At 42.1% G+C, this 16,977-nt stretch overlaps 1 protein-coding gene across 4 annotated transcripts in view; it reads left to right on the top strand.

The window, feature by feature from the left end:
- Nucleotides 1-3,090: 3,090 nt before the first annotated feature.
- LRRC69 (leucine rich repeat containing 69) overlaps nt 3,091-16,977 on the top strand; it is an 88,518-nt gene continuing 74,631 nt past the window's right edge. For all 4 annotated transcript variants that reach the window (XM_038579727.1, XM_038579730.1, XM_038579729.1 and 1 more), the window contains exon 1: nt 3,091-3,348. In XM_038579727.1, coding sequence (XP_038435655.1) covers nt 3,166-3,348 — 183 coding nt within the window. In that variant the 5' untranslated portion in view covers nt 3,091-3,165. The remainder of the gene's footprint in view (nt 3,349-16,977) is intronic.

Here is a 16,977-nt window from a genome sequence, read left to right on the forward strand (position 1 = left end):
GCACAACTTGGCGAGTATATTTAAACCACTGCCTTGCACACTTTAAATGGGTGAATTGTGTGGTACGTGAATTACAAATCAAAGTTGTTACCAAGAAAGTGAAAAATGAAAAGTGGTCTTAGGACCCTTGAACTTCTATGGACAAGCACGCTGAGAAAATTTAGCAAATATGGGCTACATTTTATGAAAAAAGAAAGATAATTCAAGAGCCCAGAGAGGGGCCCAGGCAGTAGGACTGAACATTAATGAAGGATTTGACAACATGTACTCAGTTGGGTTCCAGAATTGCTACAAACCAGGGCTTCCTTGTGCCTCCAATTTTTCCCTTTTTTGAGGGGCACTGTCTACGGCCTGCCTGTTTCACCTCACCCATTGTTACCTTCTGGGTATGTGAGGACAAGATAACACGTCTCTTCAGTTCATAAGTCTTCAGATCAACATGAACTGTCCTTGAAATGGACTCAAGGAACTGCCTTTAAGGAGCGAGCGGCATCCACCTTTGTGCGTGATTTAGATGACAAGATTGACAATGTGATGCTCCAAACAGATGAAATTTGGGGGAAGGAGGTTCTTGGGAGAAAGTCTCTTCTGTCGTATGTGTTGAAGGAATATAAATAACTCATGGCCAGGGGGTGGACTGTGGTGACTTTTAAGACATGTCCACTTACCATCAAGAAGTGGGGTCTAGTTCATCTTCCTTTGAATATGGGCCCTTCTCAGTGATTTGCTTCTGATGAACAGGACGAGGTAGAGGTGATGCCACCCGATACGGAGCTAGGTCTTGAAGTCCTATGGCTTCCATTTCACTTGCTCTCTTGGGCTGCTCACCCTTCGAACTAAGCCACCATATTGGGAGGAAGCTCAAGCCACCTTGAGCTTGGGTAGATTGGGTGTAGATGTTTTCCACCATATTGGGAGGAAGCTCAAGCCACCCTGAGCTTGGGTAGATTGGGTGTAGATGTTTTCCAGCTGACTGCCCAGAACCTACCACCAGATAGGTGAGTGAGATGCCTTCTTCAGATGATTTCCACCTCAGCCTTTCAGTCATCCCAGCTGTCCCCGAGAGCAACACTGTCAAGCTTTCTCCACTGAGCCCCGCCCAAATTGTAGATCTGTGAATAAAATAAATGTTTTAAGCCAGGTTTTACAGTGGTTTGCTACCCAGCAATCAATCACTGGAACAAAGGACTGACGGCACGTTGGAAGTGAGAGAAGAGGAGGAATCAAGAATGTTTACCAGATATTCTAGGTTAAGCAAATTAATATAAAGCAGTAGCAGCTTGCCCCGCGGGGCCTGTCGACCTGTTCACAGCAGCAATAAGTTACCAGCGTTTGCATAGTGTCCGCTGGGGCACTGGCTGCACACAGCTACTTCAGAGGACATGAGTGTCCATGGGATTTCCTTTTTAAAGCCTATGATCAATTTGTCTGATAGTAACAACATGATTATTCTCCAGAAGTCACAACAGTATCAAAGGAAAGAAGCTGGAAGATAGGTTTGGAAGAGCTAAGACAAAGCACAGCGATGAAGTGGCAGAAAAATGATTTTATTTTAGCAACTGGAAGTCACTATTAATCAGCACCTCTTATTTTGCTATTATGATACTGATGTAATGATTATTCTTTAGGACTCTTACAACCAAAATCAATATATAAAGTGTAAGTATACAAATATAAATATATACGTATACCGCAAATGCCTCTAAGCCTCAAACTGACTCCTATGAATTCCAATAATAATCAAATACCACTGGTTTCAGCTCCTCCCATTTCCTGTTATTTTTATTTTTGTCCTAATCTTTTATTTGAATAAAAAGAAAAATATAATGAGCCCATACACACCCATTACTAAGCATTAATAAGTTTGATGTTTCTCTACTCACTTTCCCCCTGTTATTTTAAAGAAAATTCAAGACATCCGTCATTTCGCCTGAAAATTTCAGATGCATTTCTAGATGGTAAGTGCATTTTAAAAAATACTACCAGCACACCATTATCACACATAACAGAATTAGCAATTCCTATCATCTAATACCCTGTCCATGATCACATTTCCCCAATTGACTCCACAGTATTCTTATTCAAATCAGGATCCGAACAAGGTCCCCATATTGCATATGGCTGTAATTTCTCTTGTCTCATTTATTTCATAACCATTTCTCCTCCTTTTTATTAATGCCATTGATTTGTTGGTTGAACCTTATGTCATTTGCTCTGCAGAATTTCTTATGTTCTGGATTTGGTTCACTGCTTCCCTGAGATGAGTTTAGCTTGTTCCCTAGTACTCATATTTTCTGTAAATGGCAGTTAGATCTGGATACATGATTAGGTTCAGATTCAATTTTTAGGCAAGAATATTTCATAAGTAGGTGCTGTGTACTTCTTTCTGCATCATAACACGAAACTTGTAGCATGTGGCTGTCTCAATTTTAATGATGCTAAAACTGAATAAGGGTTTAAGTTATTAGCCTGACTTCTTGCTTATAAAGTTCTCATCAACCTCTTACCTGATGCTCTTAGCATCTAGTTATGATTTTTGTGAGGTCGGTTATTTCATCAGGATTTACAAAAATGGTGATTTTTCTAAATTTATTTTTCCTTCTTCATTTATTAGCTTTAATTTTTCCTTTGACTAGAAACTTCATTAACTCTTAAGTTACACTAAAATGCACTTGTACTAGAAAAGAGAATGCTTCCTTTTTTTCTTTATCAACTTGCCGACTCAGTGATCTAGCAATCCCTTTGTAATCAATGAGTTTCCTTTATTTTTAAAATACCATTATGAACTCTCAGATTTTAATGTATTTTCACATGTCTCGCTTTACTCTGTCTGATCCTCGGATTTCCCATTTTAGACCAATGGGAGCCTCTAGCAGTTGGTTTTTGTGTCTTTTTGATGTGTGATCTCATGAGTCTGAAAACTTGCATGTCCCTGGCGTAAGACACCCTAGGCTCCTCTTGTACATTTCCTGCTCCAAACCTGGAAGCAGCTATTTTCTCTCAGGATCTTTTTCAGAGGAAACTATCTGATGCCTCCTGTCTTCAACATGGTAGATCTCGGAATGTTTTGGTTTCCATGGCACACCCATTCTGTAGTTAGAGGTTCTAAAGGTGCACAATAAGGAACTTGATCCCTAATGGTTACCTTCCCCTTCTTCCAAGCCCATGACTGAAAGATTGTTAATAAGAGCACTGAAGGGTGGTAAAGACACCAAGATCGTTACCTTGAATGGGAAGGGGATAACAAAGATGCCCTCAGCATTAAGTAAGCTGCCTGGCCTGAAGACTCTAGATCTCCAGAATAACCAAATCCGCAAGGTGTGCCCGGAGATAAGCACCTTGACCCAGGTGAGGAACAGCGTATCTTTTGGGATTGAGGTTGGAAAATAAGGAAGAGAGAAAAGAGGTGAGAGAAAAATAAAGCTTTGATCTCTGGGGCCTTAGCTCCCGGGAGACTTACTGTGGAGTGTTGTTGGAGAGGCATCAAAAAGCTTTCTCCCGTAGGGGATTACTACATATGGTAGGGAAGAAGAGGTTTCAGCTTATTGGTGTGCACAGCTGGAATCGGAGGATTAGGTCTCTGCCACACTCATCTTTCTGGAGGCTGTCATCTGGAAAAGGGTTGAGAGCCTGGATCTGCTTGTCTACCTTGGGGGCTCCATCTGGAAGTGGGATTGAGGGTCCCGGAGATGCTGTTCGCCCTGGAGACTATCCTGAAGCTTCTGCATATGGAATGAAGAAACCTTCTTGGATGTAGCAAGGGGGTTCCTTTTCAATTTCCTAGGGCGGGCTGAACTTTGAAATGGGAGTGCTGGCGGGGGACGGGAAGGAGGACACATTCATTTCTTCTGAAGCAGTCTTTAAAAGAAGGTTAGTATTTTAAATAAAGAATACCCTTCTTAGCTGACACGAATGAATCCCAGATGCCCCTGTTAAACGTTTCTGCCCAACAACGCGAAACTTCAGCTGCTAAAGATCTTGAGGTTGGGAGTAGGCAAGGGGTATTAGTTTTGCAGTTTTCTTTGTATTCACTTCTAAACTGTCACTGAGCACTGAAAGAACCTATAACTGTAAAGTCACTGGAGTTCATTAGTTTTGAATTCAGAGTTATCAAAAAAAAAAAAAAAAACCCACACACAAAACCCAAACTCTATCTTCTTACCTTCACCTACCTCATTTCCTTTCAGAGTCATAAAATTATTTGAACTTGTAACCTGTGGCCACATCTTTTCGAAAAACAGAGTAATACAAACTCCTCCTTTTAATGGTCACTTTCAAAAGTGCACATATGGTTACAGGACAAAGATTTGGACTTTTCTAATAGGACAGAGGAGTTTCTGTGCAAAAGAATCTGGGGTTTGACTGAGCCATGAGTTAATTTTCTCCTACTCGATTTTTGTTTCCCATTAAAGTAACCCAGTGCATTGTTTTAAGAGAATCGCGTACTGCAGAAGGCTTATAATAGAAAGCTGCTATCTTCTGTTCCGCTCTGCCTCACCCCAAAACCTGATCTCCATTTATAAACATTTCTCACTCATTTTTTCCCCTTCATTTGTCCATGTTAGATATCACTCTCCTTCATTCTTCCAAACACCATTGGCATACTTCGTTTCTCCATCTTTTAGACTTGCTGCACCTTCGTTTCTTCTCTTCCCAGCGACAGTCTCTTTTTACTCTGTATGATGACTGTGTCAGCATCTCTAATCTACCTTCAGCTCTCCCTCCCTCCTCCTCGCCAGAAATTTTAAACTTCTTACTTTTATAAGATGTGTACACCACTTAGGCCGCATCCCGTTAAAACCGTGGTTAAATATTTTGTCTCTTGGAGAATTCTGAAATGTGTCTCATTAATTAAATAACCTTCATGCAGAGTTGATTAATGTCTCATGATTATTACATTTTCTTCTTCATGTACCGTTTCTGTTGCCTTGGAGTTTCCATTCACCTTTCTTTCATTCTGCATCTTTTGCCTTTGTCATGGCTTCCTTTTATTTCAAACTTGATTATCTTACATGTTCTATCAAATGTGCTTTTCCGTGGAGTGACTCCTCCCCCCCCCCCCGGATCCCCACCCCCCTGCCCCTGTCTAAGCTGATTAGCATGTAGGTTTGCTGGATATTGAGGTGAGGGCATCACTTTGTGGTTTCCCTGAGTTGGACCCATTGTCTCCTCTGGCCCATATTTTCCACTTTCTTAGTTGCCTTTCTTATTTTGTAAGAGTAAGCCTCCGGGTGCCATCCTCCTCCAGGTATGTGGCGGTTCAATTTTTTTTTTTTTTAACTCTTACATGGCTCAAAGTTTTATGTATTCTTTCATGTTTGGTCAATAGCTGTTTAGTAAAAAAACATTAAAGACTGTAAAATACATTTCCTCAGGGAAAAAAGCCTGAGTCTGATTATCCTTACTGTGTCATCTTCTCATAGCTCCCCCAGTCCTTTCCTCCTTATCCTTTTATTTATGAAAGTCCTTAAATTTTGACATCTGTTTGCTCACAACTTCCTAAAATAGGGAGCTGGCTAAGCTTAGCCCTTACCTTTTAAAAAAAAAATATTTATTTGAGAGAGAGAGAGAGAGAATAAGCTGGGAGAAGGGCAGAGGGAGAGAGAGAGGCAGGCTCCCCACTGAGCAGGAAGCCCGACATGGGGCTCGATCCCAGGACCCCAAGATCATGACCTGGGCTGGAGGGCTTCAGGCTTCACCGTCTGAGCCACCCAGGCGCCCCTCAGCCCTTCCTTTCAAAGAAGAATTCAACGGATTTAGAAAGTAGGCTTCCTGTGGTCTACCTTTAAAGCGCTTTGCAAGTCAGATTCAGGCAAATGCCATTATTGTTTAGCTGTTCATGAACTAGCAATTTTTTTTTTTCATGTAGCATCTCCCCAGTTGTGGAATTTTGAAAAAAAAGTCAATCTCCACTTTATAATGGAAGTTCTAGAAGCAGCTTGAATAAAATGTGCTGGAAACCTTCCAAAGATATAGATTGTTCATATAGTTCAGAAATACTGCACAGTCGTTCCCATAGTTTCTAGCAGAGCGGACAGGTGATAGTTTCAGAAAAGAGAGAGGTAAGAGGGGCTGCTCGCCCTGGAGGAGCATTTGGGAGACCTGGATATCTTAACTGGTTCAGCCACTTACCAGCTAAATTAAAGATGCTTGATCCCCCTGGGTCTCAATTTCTGCCTTCATTTACTCAATCCGTACGTAAGTAGTGAGCACCGTCTGTGTCTCAGGCACTAGGAACTGGTGATTCAGCAGCAGATGAAAATCCCGGCCTTCGTGGAGCTTCCATTCCAGCCAGTAGAGCTGTAAGAAACAATCAAGCAGAACAAGCAGGACACAAGGCAGTGGTCAGTGCTAGGGAGAGGACAGCAGAGAAGGCAGGAAGGACACGTGGCATTCCAGCCGACACGTGGACGACTGATCGAAGCCACAAAGTGTCCTCGTGATCTTTACAACCTGGTGGTAGGTCTGTCATAGTTCTAAGGTCATCATTCTTATTCTGATCATTTTCTAATAAAACCCGATTGTTTTTTTTTTTTTTTCAAAAGTTAGTTTGAACTCTTTCTTGTATTCCTTCAAATCCTATCTTTTTATTACAAAGTATTGAAAGTGTCCCCCTACCGGGCAGCCCAAGTAACTCAGTGGTTTAGCGTCACATTCTGCCCAGGGCGTGATCCTGGAGACCCAGGATCAAGTCCCACCTCGGGCTCCCTGCATGGAGCCTGCTTCTCCCTCTCTCTGTGTCTACATCTCTCTCTCTCTCTCTCTCTCTCTCTCTCTGTGTCCCTCATGAATAAATAAATAAAATCTTAAAAAAAAAAAAAAAAGAGAAAGTATCCCCCTACTGCATTTTGCAGGGGGGAGGGAGGGGTCCATACTGTGCTTGCCTTTTGGACTAGACTTTTTTTTTTTAAATCATCATAGGAAGTCCGGTTTGCCCCAATATTCTGATATTTGGTCATATTTTCTACAAAATATTAAAATAATCTCGATATTTTTCAAGTTGCTAAAGCAAAAATGATACTTCTAAATTTCAGCACTCGTATAATGGTAGCAAATAGAATAACAACATCAATCATTTCTTGAGAGCCAGGCACAATGCTAGCAATTGTGTTCAATTGTGCTCAAGGAAGTTACTACCCTCACGTTGTTAATAAAATGCCCATATGGTTCAGTAAGAGGTTAGGTCACTTGTCAAGGTCCCTCAACCAGTGAATACGTCTATAACATGAAGTCTCTTTCGAGGTTGCTTTCAGCTCTGTTTCATTATTTATATACTTAGTGTAAAATTTGTCAGGGTGGGGTGTTCAATTTGTAGTTCTGAAAAGAAAAACTGGGGGATCCCTGGGTGGCTCAGTGGTTTAGCGCCTGCCTTCAGCCCAGGGCCTGATCCTGGAGACCCGGGATCGAGTCCCACGTCAGGCTCCCTGCATGGAGCCTGCTTCTCCCTCTGCCTGTCTCTCTCTCTCTGTCTCTCATGAATGAATAAATAAAATCTTAAAAGAAAAGAAAAAGAGAAACTGGGTTGCCTAAAGATAGTAGGTTTGAATGCCACATGGATTGACCCTACTTGACCATTTGTTTACATATGAGTTTGGTCTTCTTGGGTCTGTGCTGGTCCCAAGGATGCAGATGTGGAAAACACACGGACGCCGTCTTCTCGTTTGAGGATGAAGCTAAATGTTGACAGAGGGGAAGCCCAATGCCCGGCACAGAGGAACTTCCCGAAGTTACAGCTGCTCTTACGGTCACTGGTGTAAGTGGCAACTGGGGCAAAACGGGAGGAGGTTCTTTAGAAAATACGAGATCCTTCCTCTTCTTTCTTTGCTTATTTGACTAGTGAAACTTGGGGACATTTCAGTCCCTTCTGATGACATGGGAAAGAATGAGTTGATGGCCGGTCGTTCGGTGGCAAGTGCTGGGATGGCAGCAGCGCTCAGAGAAGCTCTTCCCCTGAGGCCCGAGGCCGGGTCGTGCCCTGGTGCGGGGCACCTGGTGAACCACAGCACGGGGCCTTGGGCGGGCGGGTGGGAGCCCTTTGCAGGGTGCAGCTTCACCAGCTGCCCCGGTGGCCGGCACCTGTACCGGTGCGGGCCCCTCCGAGGCTCGCAGGCCCGGCCGCCCGGGGCCTAGATACGGTGTCCCGGAGCCCTTCCCGGACCATCAGCCGTGGACAGCAAATAAGGCCGAGCTGAGCAGAGCCGGGTGGTCTGGGAGTTCGTTGCTGTGTCTCTCCTCTCTCCCTCTCCTGCTTTACCGTCCTCCTCGGTGGCCCGTACCCGGTCCACGGCCTTCGCCCTGGGCCCCTCCGCGGCCCGCTTGCTTCCTCCCAGCCCTGTTCAGCAGTTGGGCGAGCCGGGGTGGGTGCCGCACTGCTGGGTGTTGGCCAAGTGGGAGAGGACGGCCGTCTCCACGTGTCCCCGGACTTAGTGGGGAAAGCCTGAGATGGGACATAACATTTCTGAAAAGCGCCACGAGGGAGAACTGTCCTGGGCCGGGAGCATCTGTAGCCAGAGACGTAGGAGAAGGCGGCCCTGAGAGCGCAGGGAGCGGGCATCCGTGGGGTGAGCTAGGCTGGCTGCCCCCTCCCTCCTCGGGTGTCCCAGGCGACAGTAGGGAACTGATGTCCCCCGTGCTGGTTGTCAGCATTTGTCTGCCTTATCACGGGAAATCTCTTCTTCCCCCATCAAGTAGGTAAAGCCTCTGTTTTCTGACCTGGCCCTTCTGTCAAGCGGGGATTTACTGTCCTGCTTCGCTCCATCCTGTCCAGGTCAGAGGTACTAGGCAGTTCCTCCTTTCCAAGCTCCTGCCTTCTTCCTTTGCCTCTGCTGCTCCCCCTCCCCCCCGGCCTGTGGTAAGCCTCCTGCACCCTCCTGCACCCTTTCTGGAACTTCAGCTTTCCGACTAGCTGGCAGTCAGGTGTCTGGAGGACCCTCAAGCCTCTTCTCTCACTTGCCCGCTGGGGGATGTGAAACGACTCTGCTCATCTCTCTATGCCCCACTTGCCTCGTCTCTAAAACATGCTTCGTTACTCCCAGCACCTAAAGTTGTGCCAACGTTACCTTGTACGGGACGCCTCACCGTACTGCTTGCTCGGAAGACTTTGGCCCTTACCCTCACGTAAGCATCCAAATGCTTCACTCTTCCAAACACTTCAGGTCTTACATTTTAACTGAATGTCAGTTCTGTGTCGTAATTCCTCCTTCCTGATAATGTGAAACTCTTGTCTCTGTTTCTTCTGTTTTCTTCCTTAAGAAGCTTCTGACAGAAAAATAAATAAATAAAAATAAATAAATAAATAAATAAAAATTAAAAAAAGAAGCTTCTGACAGGATGCTAACAGGTAACACTTTGTTAATGATTTTACTACGAATGCTGATCAGAAAATCCATCTTACGCTGGATGAGTAGGAATTGCCAATTCCACGACACTGGGTTTAACTTTGGGCTCCAAGGGCACAGGGCTTAGTTGCAGAGATCTTCAGTGATTAGATGCCAGGCTGGACCTTGGAACCTTTGCCTGTCTTTCCAGTGAAATTACAATTGTTTTGCTAAATCTGATTATATACTAAGAAGTTGCTGCAACTTCTAGTAGTTAAAACTATTAAATAATAGTTTTGAAATTTGCAAAATTATTCAAATAAACAGAATCTTGCAGGAAGAGCTGGACTTAGGAGAAGCATTTGGCAACTGTATTAAAATGTAGTTTTAGGGGCACTTGGGTGGCTCTGTGTCTGAGCATCCGCCTTTGGCTCAGGTCATGATCCCGGGGTCATAGGATCAAGTCCCACACCGGGATCCCCACAGGGAGCCTGCTTCTTCTCCCTCTGCCTATGTCTCTGCCTCTCCCGACATGCCTCTCATGAATAAATCGATCAAATCTTTTTGTAAAAAAACCCTATAGTTTTAAAGATGCCACAGATTCCTTAGAGAAATTTTAAAAAGGCAGTGCTAAGAATTAGCAGTGAGCTATAATGCTACCCTCTCCCAGATATACCTTGGTCATACACATGCTATTAAAAAATATAAAAACCCCATTAAAAAATTCCATTAGTCTTCTCTCATTGATTTGATTCAATTATTTTTATTAAATAGTTTACAGAACCTGACATTGTACTGTGCATTACTTAGGTATAGTGAATGGAAATATTCATTATCCTTAAATAATTTAAGGATTAATGGTCACATACTAGCTAAAACATATACACATCTATTATAGGCAAATGATCTAATAGCTCATTTCCAAATGGTATCATCAAGCATGATTTAGTTCAAAAGACAACCAGATAAAATGGACATTTGAACTCATTTTTTTAAAAAGATGTATGTATTTATCTTTAGAGGGGATAAGGGGCAGAGGAAGAGGGAGAGAGAGTCTTAAGCAGACTCTGCCTTGAGCGTGAGTGACCCAGGGCTCGATCTCACGACCCTGAGATCATGACTGAGCAGAAGCCAAGAGTCAGGGGCTTAACCAACTGTGCCACCCAGTCACCCCTGAACTCAGTTTGTTTGTTTTTAACACTTTTAAAAATGTTTTTATCCAAGTTAGTCATAGATATCATTTTAAAAATCAAATAAGCAATCGAAAGACAAAATAAATAGCACAGAGTTTTCAAGTGTAATTAACAGCTACAAACACAGCATAATTAAGTGTTAGGTTTAATTATGTTGCCTGGTGCAAGTTCTAGGCATACATATGATGGCAGGCACTACACTGAATTAAGCATAGGGGTTACTCAGAATGAGCAGATAGTTAGAATAAGGAAAGCATGCAGACCCTTAGAAGGAAGTAAATCAAGCCAGGAAGATTGGAGCTGACTGCGTTCAACAGATACTCAATTAAAGAAAAAAAAAAAAAGACATGGAGCCATAATGAGTATTCCTCAGTGTGAACCATTAGCTTTCAGAAATGATCTAACCATTAGCTTGCAGCATTCAACTATCGTTTATTGAGCAACTATTATGTTCCAGACCCTGTTCTTTGAATGTTAGATGAATCACAACGTAATAGTAGAGGTAAATCAATCACTAAAATATGAAGCAGAATAATTGGTCATAGAAAGCACACAGTGCCATACAACTACAAAAGGAAGGTGGCTTCCTGGAGAAGGACGTATATGCCAAGTGGGAGCAGGAAATATAGAAACCTATTATAATAACTGAAGAACTAAGGTAAAGTAACAGTTTAATGGAAACAGAATCCTGAAACACATTATCACTAGAAAGAATAAAAAAAATTTTTTTCCCACCAAAATTAACGAGTTAGCAGAAAGTCATGATTCTGTGGCCGTTTTTCTCTTCTCTGAAAATGTCATCGAAAAATGGCTGTGAGAGAACAGAATGTTGGTTACTAGAGGCTGGGGGGTGGGGGAATTGGGGAAACCTTGTTTAAAGATACGAACTAGTAGATAATACGTCATCCTACACTGCATAGTGATTAGAGTCAATAATAACTGTATTAAAAACTACAAAGTTGCTAAGAGACTAGATCCTAATTGTTCCTAGCACAAAAAGGAGATAATTATATGACCCGACAGAGGTGCTAGCTAAAGCTATGGTGGTAATCAGGCTGCAGTTTATGTATGTATCAGGTCAACATGCTGCACACTTTAAACTTACAAAATGTCATATGTCGGGACACCTGGGTGGCTCAGCTGTTGAGTGTCTGCCTTTGGCTCAGGGTGTGAGCCCGGGTCCTGGGATCGAGTCCCACATCGGGCTCCCTGCATGGATCCTGCTTCTCGCTCTGCCTGTGTCTGCTTCCTCTCTCTCTGTCTCTCATGAATAAATAAGTAAAGTCTTAAAAAAAATGTTATATGTCAATTACATTTCAATTTTTTAAAAGTGGCTTTGAATTTAGAAATCTTTGAAAAAACTAGTTAGAAATCATTAAGAAAGTGGTTTTAACCATGAGACTCTTCATGATAGCCCTCAGATACAAAACTGAGGGCTGATGGAGGGAGGTGGGTGCGGGATGGGCTAGATGGGGCATGGCTATCAAGGAGAGCACTTATTATGATGAGCACAGGGTGTTATACGTAAGTGATAAATCACAAAATTTTACTGCTTAAACCAGTATAACACAATATGTTAACTAACTAGAATTTATTTATTTATTATTTATTTATTTATTTTTCTAAAGATTTTATTTATTTATTTATGAGAGACACAGAGAGAGAGGCAGAGACCCAGGCAGAGGGAGAAGCAGGCTTCATGCAGGGAGCCTGACATGGGACTCGATCCCGGGACTCCAGGACCACAACCTGGACTGAAGGTGGTGCTAAACCGCTGAGCCACCCGGGCTGCCCAACTGACTAGAATTTAAATAAAAATTTGAAGAAATTAAAAAGGAAAACAGGTTTAAAATTGGAAAACTAAACATATATCTATGAAGCACCTACGGAATTTCTAGCACCGTGTATGTCCAACATTTTGTATTAGGGTCTTCTGGATCTAAAAGATCAGATTTAGCATTTTATAATATCTGCTATATTCCAGGTACTTTATTGTATTGTCTCTAATTCTTAAGACAGCCTTGAAAAGTAGATACTAGTATTCCTATATTTTAAAAGTAATCTCTACACGCAACATAGGGCTTGAACTCACAACCCTAGGATCACGAGTTGCATGTTCTACTGTCTGAGCCAGCCAGGCACCCGATCCCCATTTAAAAACAAAACAAAACAAAAAAACCCCCCCAAAAACCTTGACACTTAGAAATTTGACTTGCCTGAGATCACATAGCTAGTACATTGCAGAGCAGATGGTCTCCAAATCCTGTGCTTTGCTGACCGTGCAATACTGACTAAACAGTGTGAATACCAACAGAATAAGAATATTTAAAATGAGAATTCCATGCATACATACAAGACAATTCCACTGTGTGTGTGTAAATATATATATATATATACATGCATGTATGTGCACATACATGATCATTCTGAACAATAATATATTTTTTAATAGGCAACACATTATCATAGACAGTATATAGTAGGAGGAAACACATCCATGTATTTCAAGGGTGGGGGGATACAGATAGGCTGTAACTTAGAGGTATGAATAGGCCTATACAATCAAATAAATCAAATTTAGGAAAAGTTGGGACAGACACTGTTTGGGACAAATATGCTAAGATGCAGAAAAGACTATAGGGAGATTGAAAACATTTAGGACATTGTTGGGTAGGGCAATTCCTCACGGACTGGTTATTTAGGCAGCAGTTTATATAAAATGTAGTAGGACTGGAGAAAGGAAATTTAAGTACCATTTACACACATCCCATTCTTTACATTCTTTGGCTATGTAATTCTGCAGGCAGGCAGTAACGATTACAGTTTTAGGGCGATTGCAATGAGATACACCTGAAAAAGATGCACCTAAAAGGAATTTTGAGATTAGGAATGGTGACTGACTGACTTTGGGTGTAGAGAGAGAAAGAAATTCTAGGCGATTCCAAACTTTGGTCAGAACAGCTGATAGGATTACAAGGATGGTGGGTGCATTAACCAAAATGGGGATGGGAGAAACAGATCTAGTATGCCCACCGACATTGTCCAGTTTTAGACTTTGAATTTAGAGTGACAGCATCACATTCATTTGAGATTCTTTTGAGCCAAAACCAACAAGATGCAATTTTTACAGGGATGACTAAATTCCTACATTTGAGAAAAGAATTCAATTGCACAAGCCCAGGATGTGGGTTATCTCCTTCACAGTTATCTCTTTGGCCGTGGGTTTTTGATGGCCACACACAAGATCAATTATGCAACAGCAATGTGCCCCGCTGCTGAAAGAGGGCATGCCATGTTGGGCTGCATTAATAGAAGTGCAGTCATCTGCCCGAGGGAGAGTCTGTGGTCTCCTCAGCATCCATGCTAGGCGATCACATTTCCTTGTCTCACCCTAGGCGCCATGTTTCCAGAGAGGGGTGTGCTTACAAAAATGAGAGGGTGACCAAGACAGTGAGAGGTCTGGAAATTATGTCCTGAGGGAAATGGTTAAAGAAGAATGGAACAAATTCAGGGGGAATATGATAGCAATCTTCAAATATTTGAAAGATTATTATGTGGCAGAAAGGAGGGGGAATAGAGCTATTTTTTAATGACTGCCATGGGAAGAGTTAGAAGCTAGAGAGAGACTGACAAACAAAAAATGTATAAATAAAAAAAGTAAGGAACACTTCCTAAGAAGTGAAAGAACTGCCTATTACTGAATGAGTATATAAGGAAGGTATATAGTTGCCTCCTTGCATTTTATATGCTGTACCAGGTGACTTATAAAAGTTCTTCCTGGGGGGCCTGGCTGGATCAGTGGGTTAAACGTCTGCCTTCAGCTAAGGTCATGATCCCAGGGTCCTGAGATCAAGCCCTGCATTGGGCTCCCTGCTCAGCGGGGAGTCTGCTTCTCCTTTTCCCTCTGCCCCTCCCCTTGGTCCCCTCCGTTGATTTAAATGAATAAATAAAATCTTTAAACAAAAAAAGTTATTCCTGATTGTAAGATGCTATAATCCCTGGTCATGGTACCATGAGAAACCACTTTGGAGAAATGGTGTCTTTCAATCTATGGCAATATGCTAGCTTCCAAAGGACAGGAGAGTTATATTCTGAATACGTCAACAGAAAGTTCATTATAGAAAATTATAAATGTAAAAAAAAAAAAGAAAATTATAAATATAACATGAGTTTCAAACTCATCCAGTACCTGTCTCTTATATGGCTAAAGCCCTCCCTCAGGAACTACCCATAACCACAGAGTGTTACTAGTGAAACACTGCATGGTATTTTTGAAACCCTTTGTGAATGGAATCCCATTTGGAATAGCCTTGTCAAGGCACCTCAAATAGTTCATCTCAAACAACTTGTCAAGGCATCCCAATTAGCTCACCTCAAATATCGCCTTCTCAGAGAGGTCTTATCTAATGGCCCAATCTGGCTTTGAGTTACCTTTTTTTTTTTTTTTTTAAGATTTATTTATTATTTATTTATTTGAGAGAGGGTGAGAGAGAGTGAGCACAAGGTGGGTGGGTGGGTGGGGAGCAGAAGGAGAGAGAAACTCCAGCAGACTCCACATGGAGCACAGAACCTGACATGGGGCTTAATCTCAGGACTCCAAGATCAGACCTGAACGGAAACCAGGGGTCTGATGCTCAGCCGACTGTGCCACCCAGGTACCCCAACCTTGAGCTACTTTCCAACCCATTAACCCATTTTCTTTCCTTTCCATGAGGCACTTAACACTAACAGAAATGATCTGTTTGCTTATTTGTTGTCTCTCTCCCCTCCCAACGTATAAGCAGTGTGAAGAGAAACCGTGGGTGTCCTTGCCACTCTAGCATTCAGAATATCGTGCGCATAATACACATATAATAAATATGATTCAATTAATACAACATTGAAGTTGAGTCTTGAAGTATTTCTCAAGGGAAATTTAGTCCTTGTTATAGTGTCTCTGGAACTTCTGTATAATTTATGTAATCTAGGCTGAAACTCATGTATTCGCCATAGTGACAGAGGATAACCCACAGTCTTTGGAGTTACCATCACCTCTATGAATTTAAAGGTAAAAAATGAATCTTCTTTTAGTTACCTTTCTCTGTCGAGAATCATTCTGGTTTCATTCATTTTATCCTAGTTTTAACTTTAGAATCTTTTAATTCTTGAGATCTTCAGTTGAGTCCTCTTCATCTTCTATGTGTCATAGTCTTGGTGTTGAGCTCAGATTTTCACATGGTAGCCTTTTCTAGCCAAAGAGCCATATATTTAAAGTATCTTCCAAAGCAGGTGCCTTTTCCTGGGTCATCTATCCATTTTATATCACCTTCTTTGGAGCTGTTCTATCAGAAAACCAGCTGTGGCTGTCAGCTAGCCTACCACATTTGCCCAGATTGCTTTTCAAAATTACGTTTCCTCAAACCTCGCTTATCTCCTCCTCCAAGAAAATGGTTTTGCTTCATATTTCATTGAAAAAAAAAAAAGGTACTCTCATTCAGGAAAACTCCCTCATCCTTCTCTTACCAAATCCATCCAGGGCCCTGATCTGCATGTACCTTCTCCGCCTTGCCTCCTAGAACCTCAGTGAAGGCTCCCCACTCTTATGCAGAGCCAGCACTCATTTATACTTTGGATCATATCCTCTCTCATTTTCTACAGGATTTTGATTCTGAAATGATCCCTCTCCTTATATCAGTTTCTCATTCTCTGCATAATTATTTCCATCAGCATGTAAATAAGCTGTATGATCTTTTATTTATTTTTTAATAGATTTTATTTATTCATGAGAGACACAGAGAGAGAGAGAGAGAGAGAGGCAGAGACACAGGCAGAGGGAGAAGCAGGCTCCATGCAGGGAGCCTGATGTGGGACTCGATCCCGGGTCTCCAGGATCATGCCCTGGGCTGATGGCGGTGCTAAACCGCTGAGCCACCTGGGCTGCCCTGATCTTTTATTTTCAAAGAAAAACCCTCCAGCTCCCTGCTAGTTTTCTAATATCCCTTCATAGTGAAAGTTCTTAAGAGATTTATCTATTACCCATTATCTTCACTTTTCCTCAGCTTCTCCATAGCCCACATCAATCAGAGTTTCTTCTCCAATGCTTCACCCCTATTGCCGAGGTCACTGATGATTTTCATGTTGCTAAATCCAGTGGTTATTTCTATGCTTTTATTTTGCTTAACTTTCCCTTAGGATTTGGCCTGCATCTTCTTTTTAAAAATAACTTCCTTTTCCTTTTCTTTCTCCTTGGCTTCTGTGACACCATGTATCTTAGAGAACCTAAGTCATAGATTTTTGTAATTTATTGAGGCTGTGCTCTCTGTAGAAACCTGTAAAAGTGTGAGGAAGCAGATCAGAGCAGGGAAAGAATCAAGGTTAAGATCTGATCTCGTGAGAAATTTAGCCTTAGCTTTATTCCACCAGAGTTCTGGAACATGCCTTGCACCCAGAGGCAAAGGAGTGTGGCTGTTTCATCCCTGCATTCATTA

The sequence above is a fragment of the Canis lupus genome, chromosome 29, assembly GCF_011100685.1.
Source record: "Canis lupus familiaris isolate Mischka breed German Shepherd chromosome 29, alternate assembly UU_Cfam_GSD_1.0, whole genome shotgun sequence".
Taxonomy (NCBI): Eukaryota; Metazoa; Chordata; class Mammalia; order Carnivora; family Canidae; genus Canis; species Canis lupus.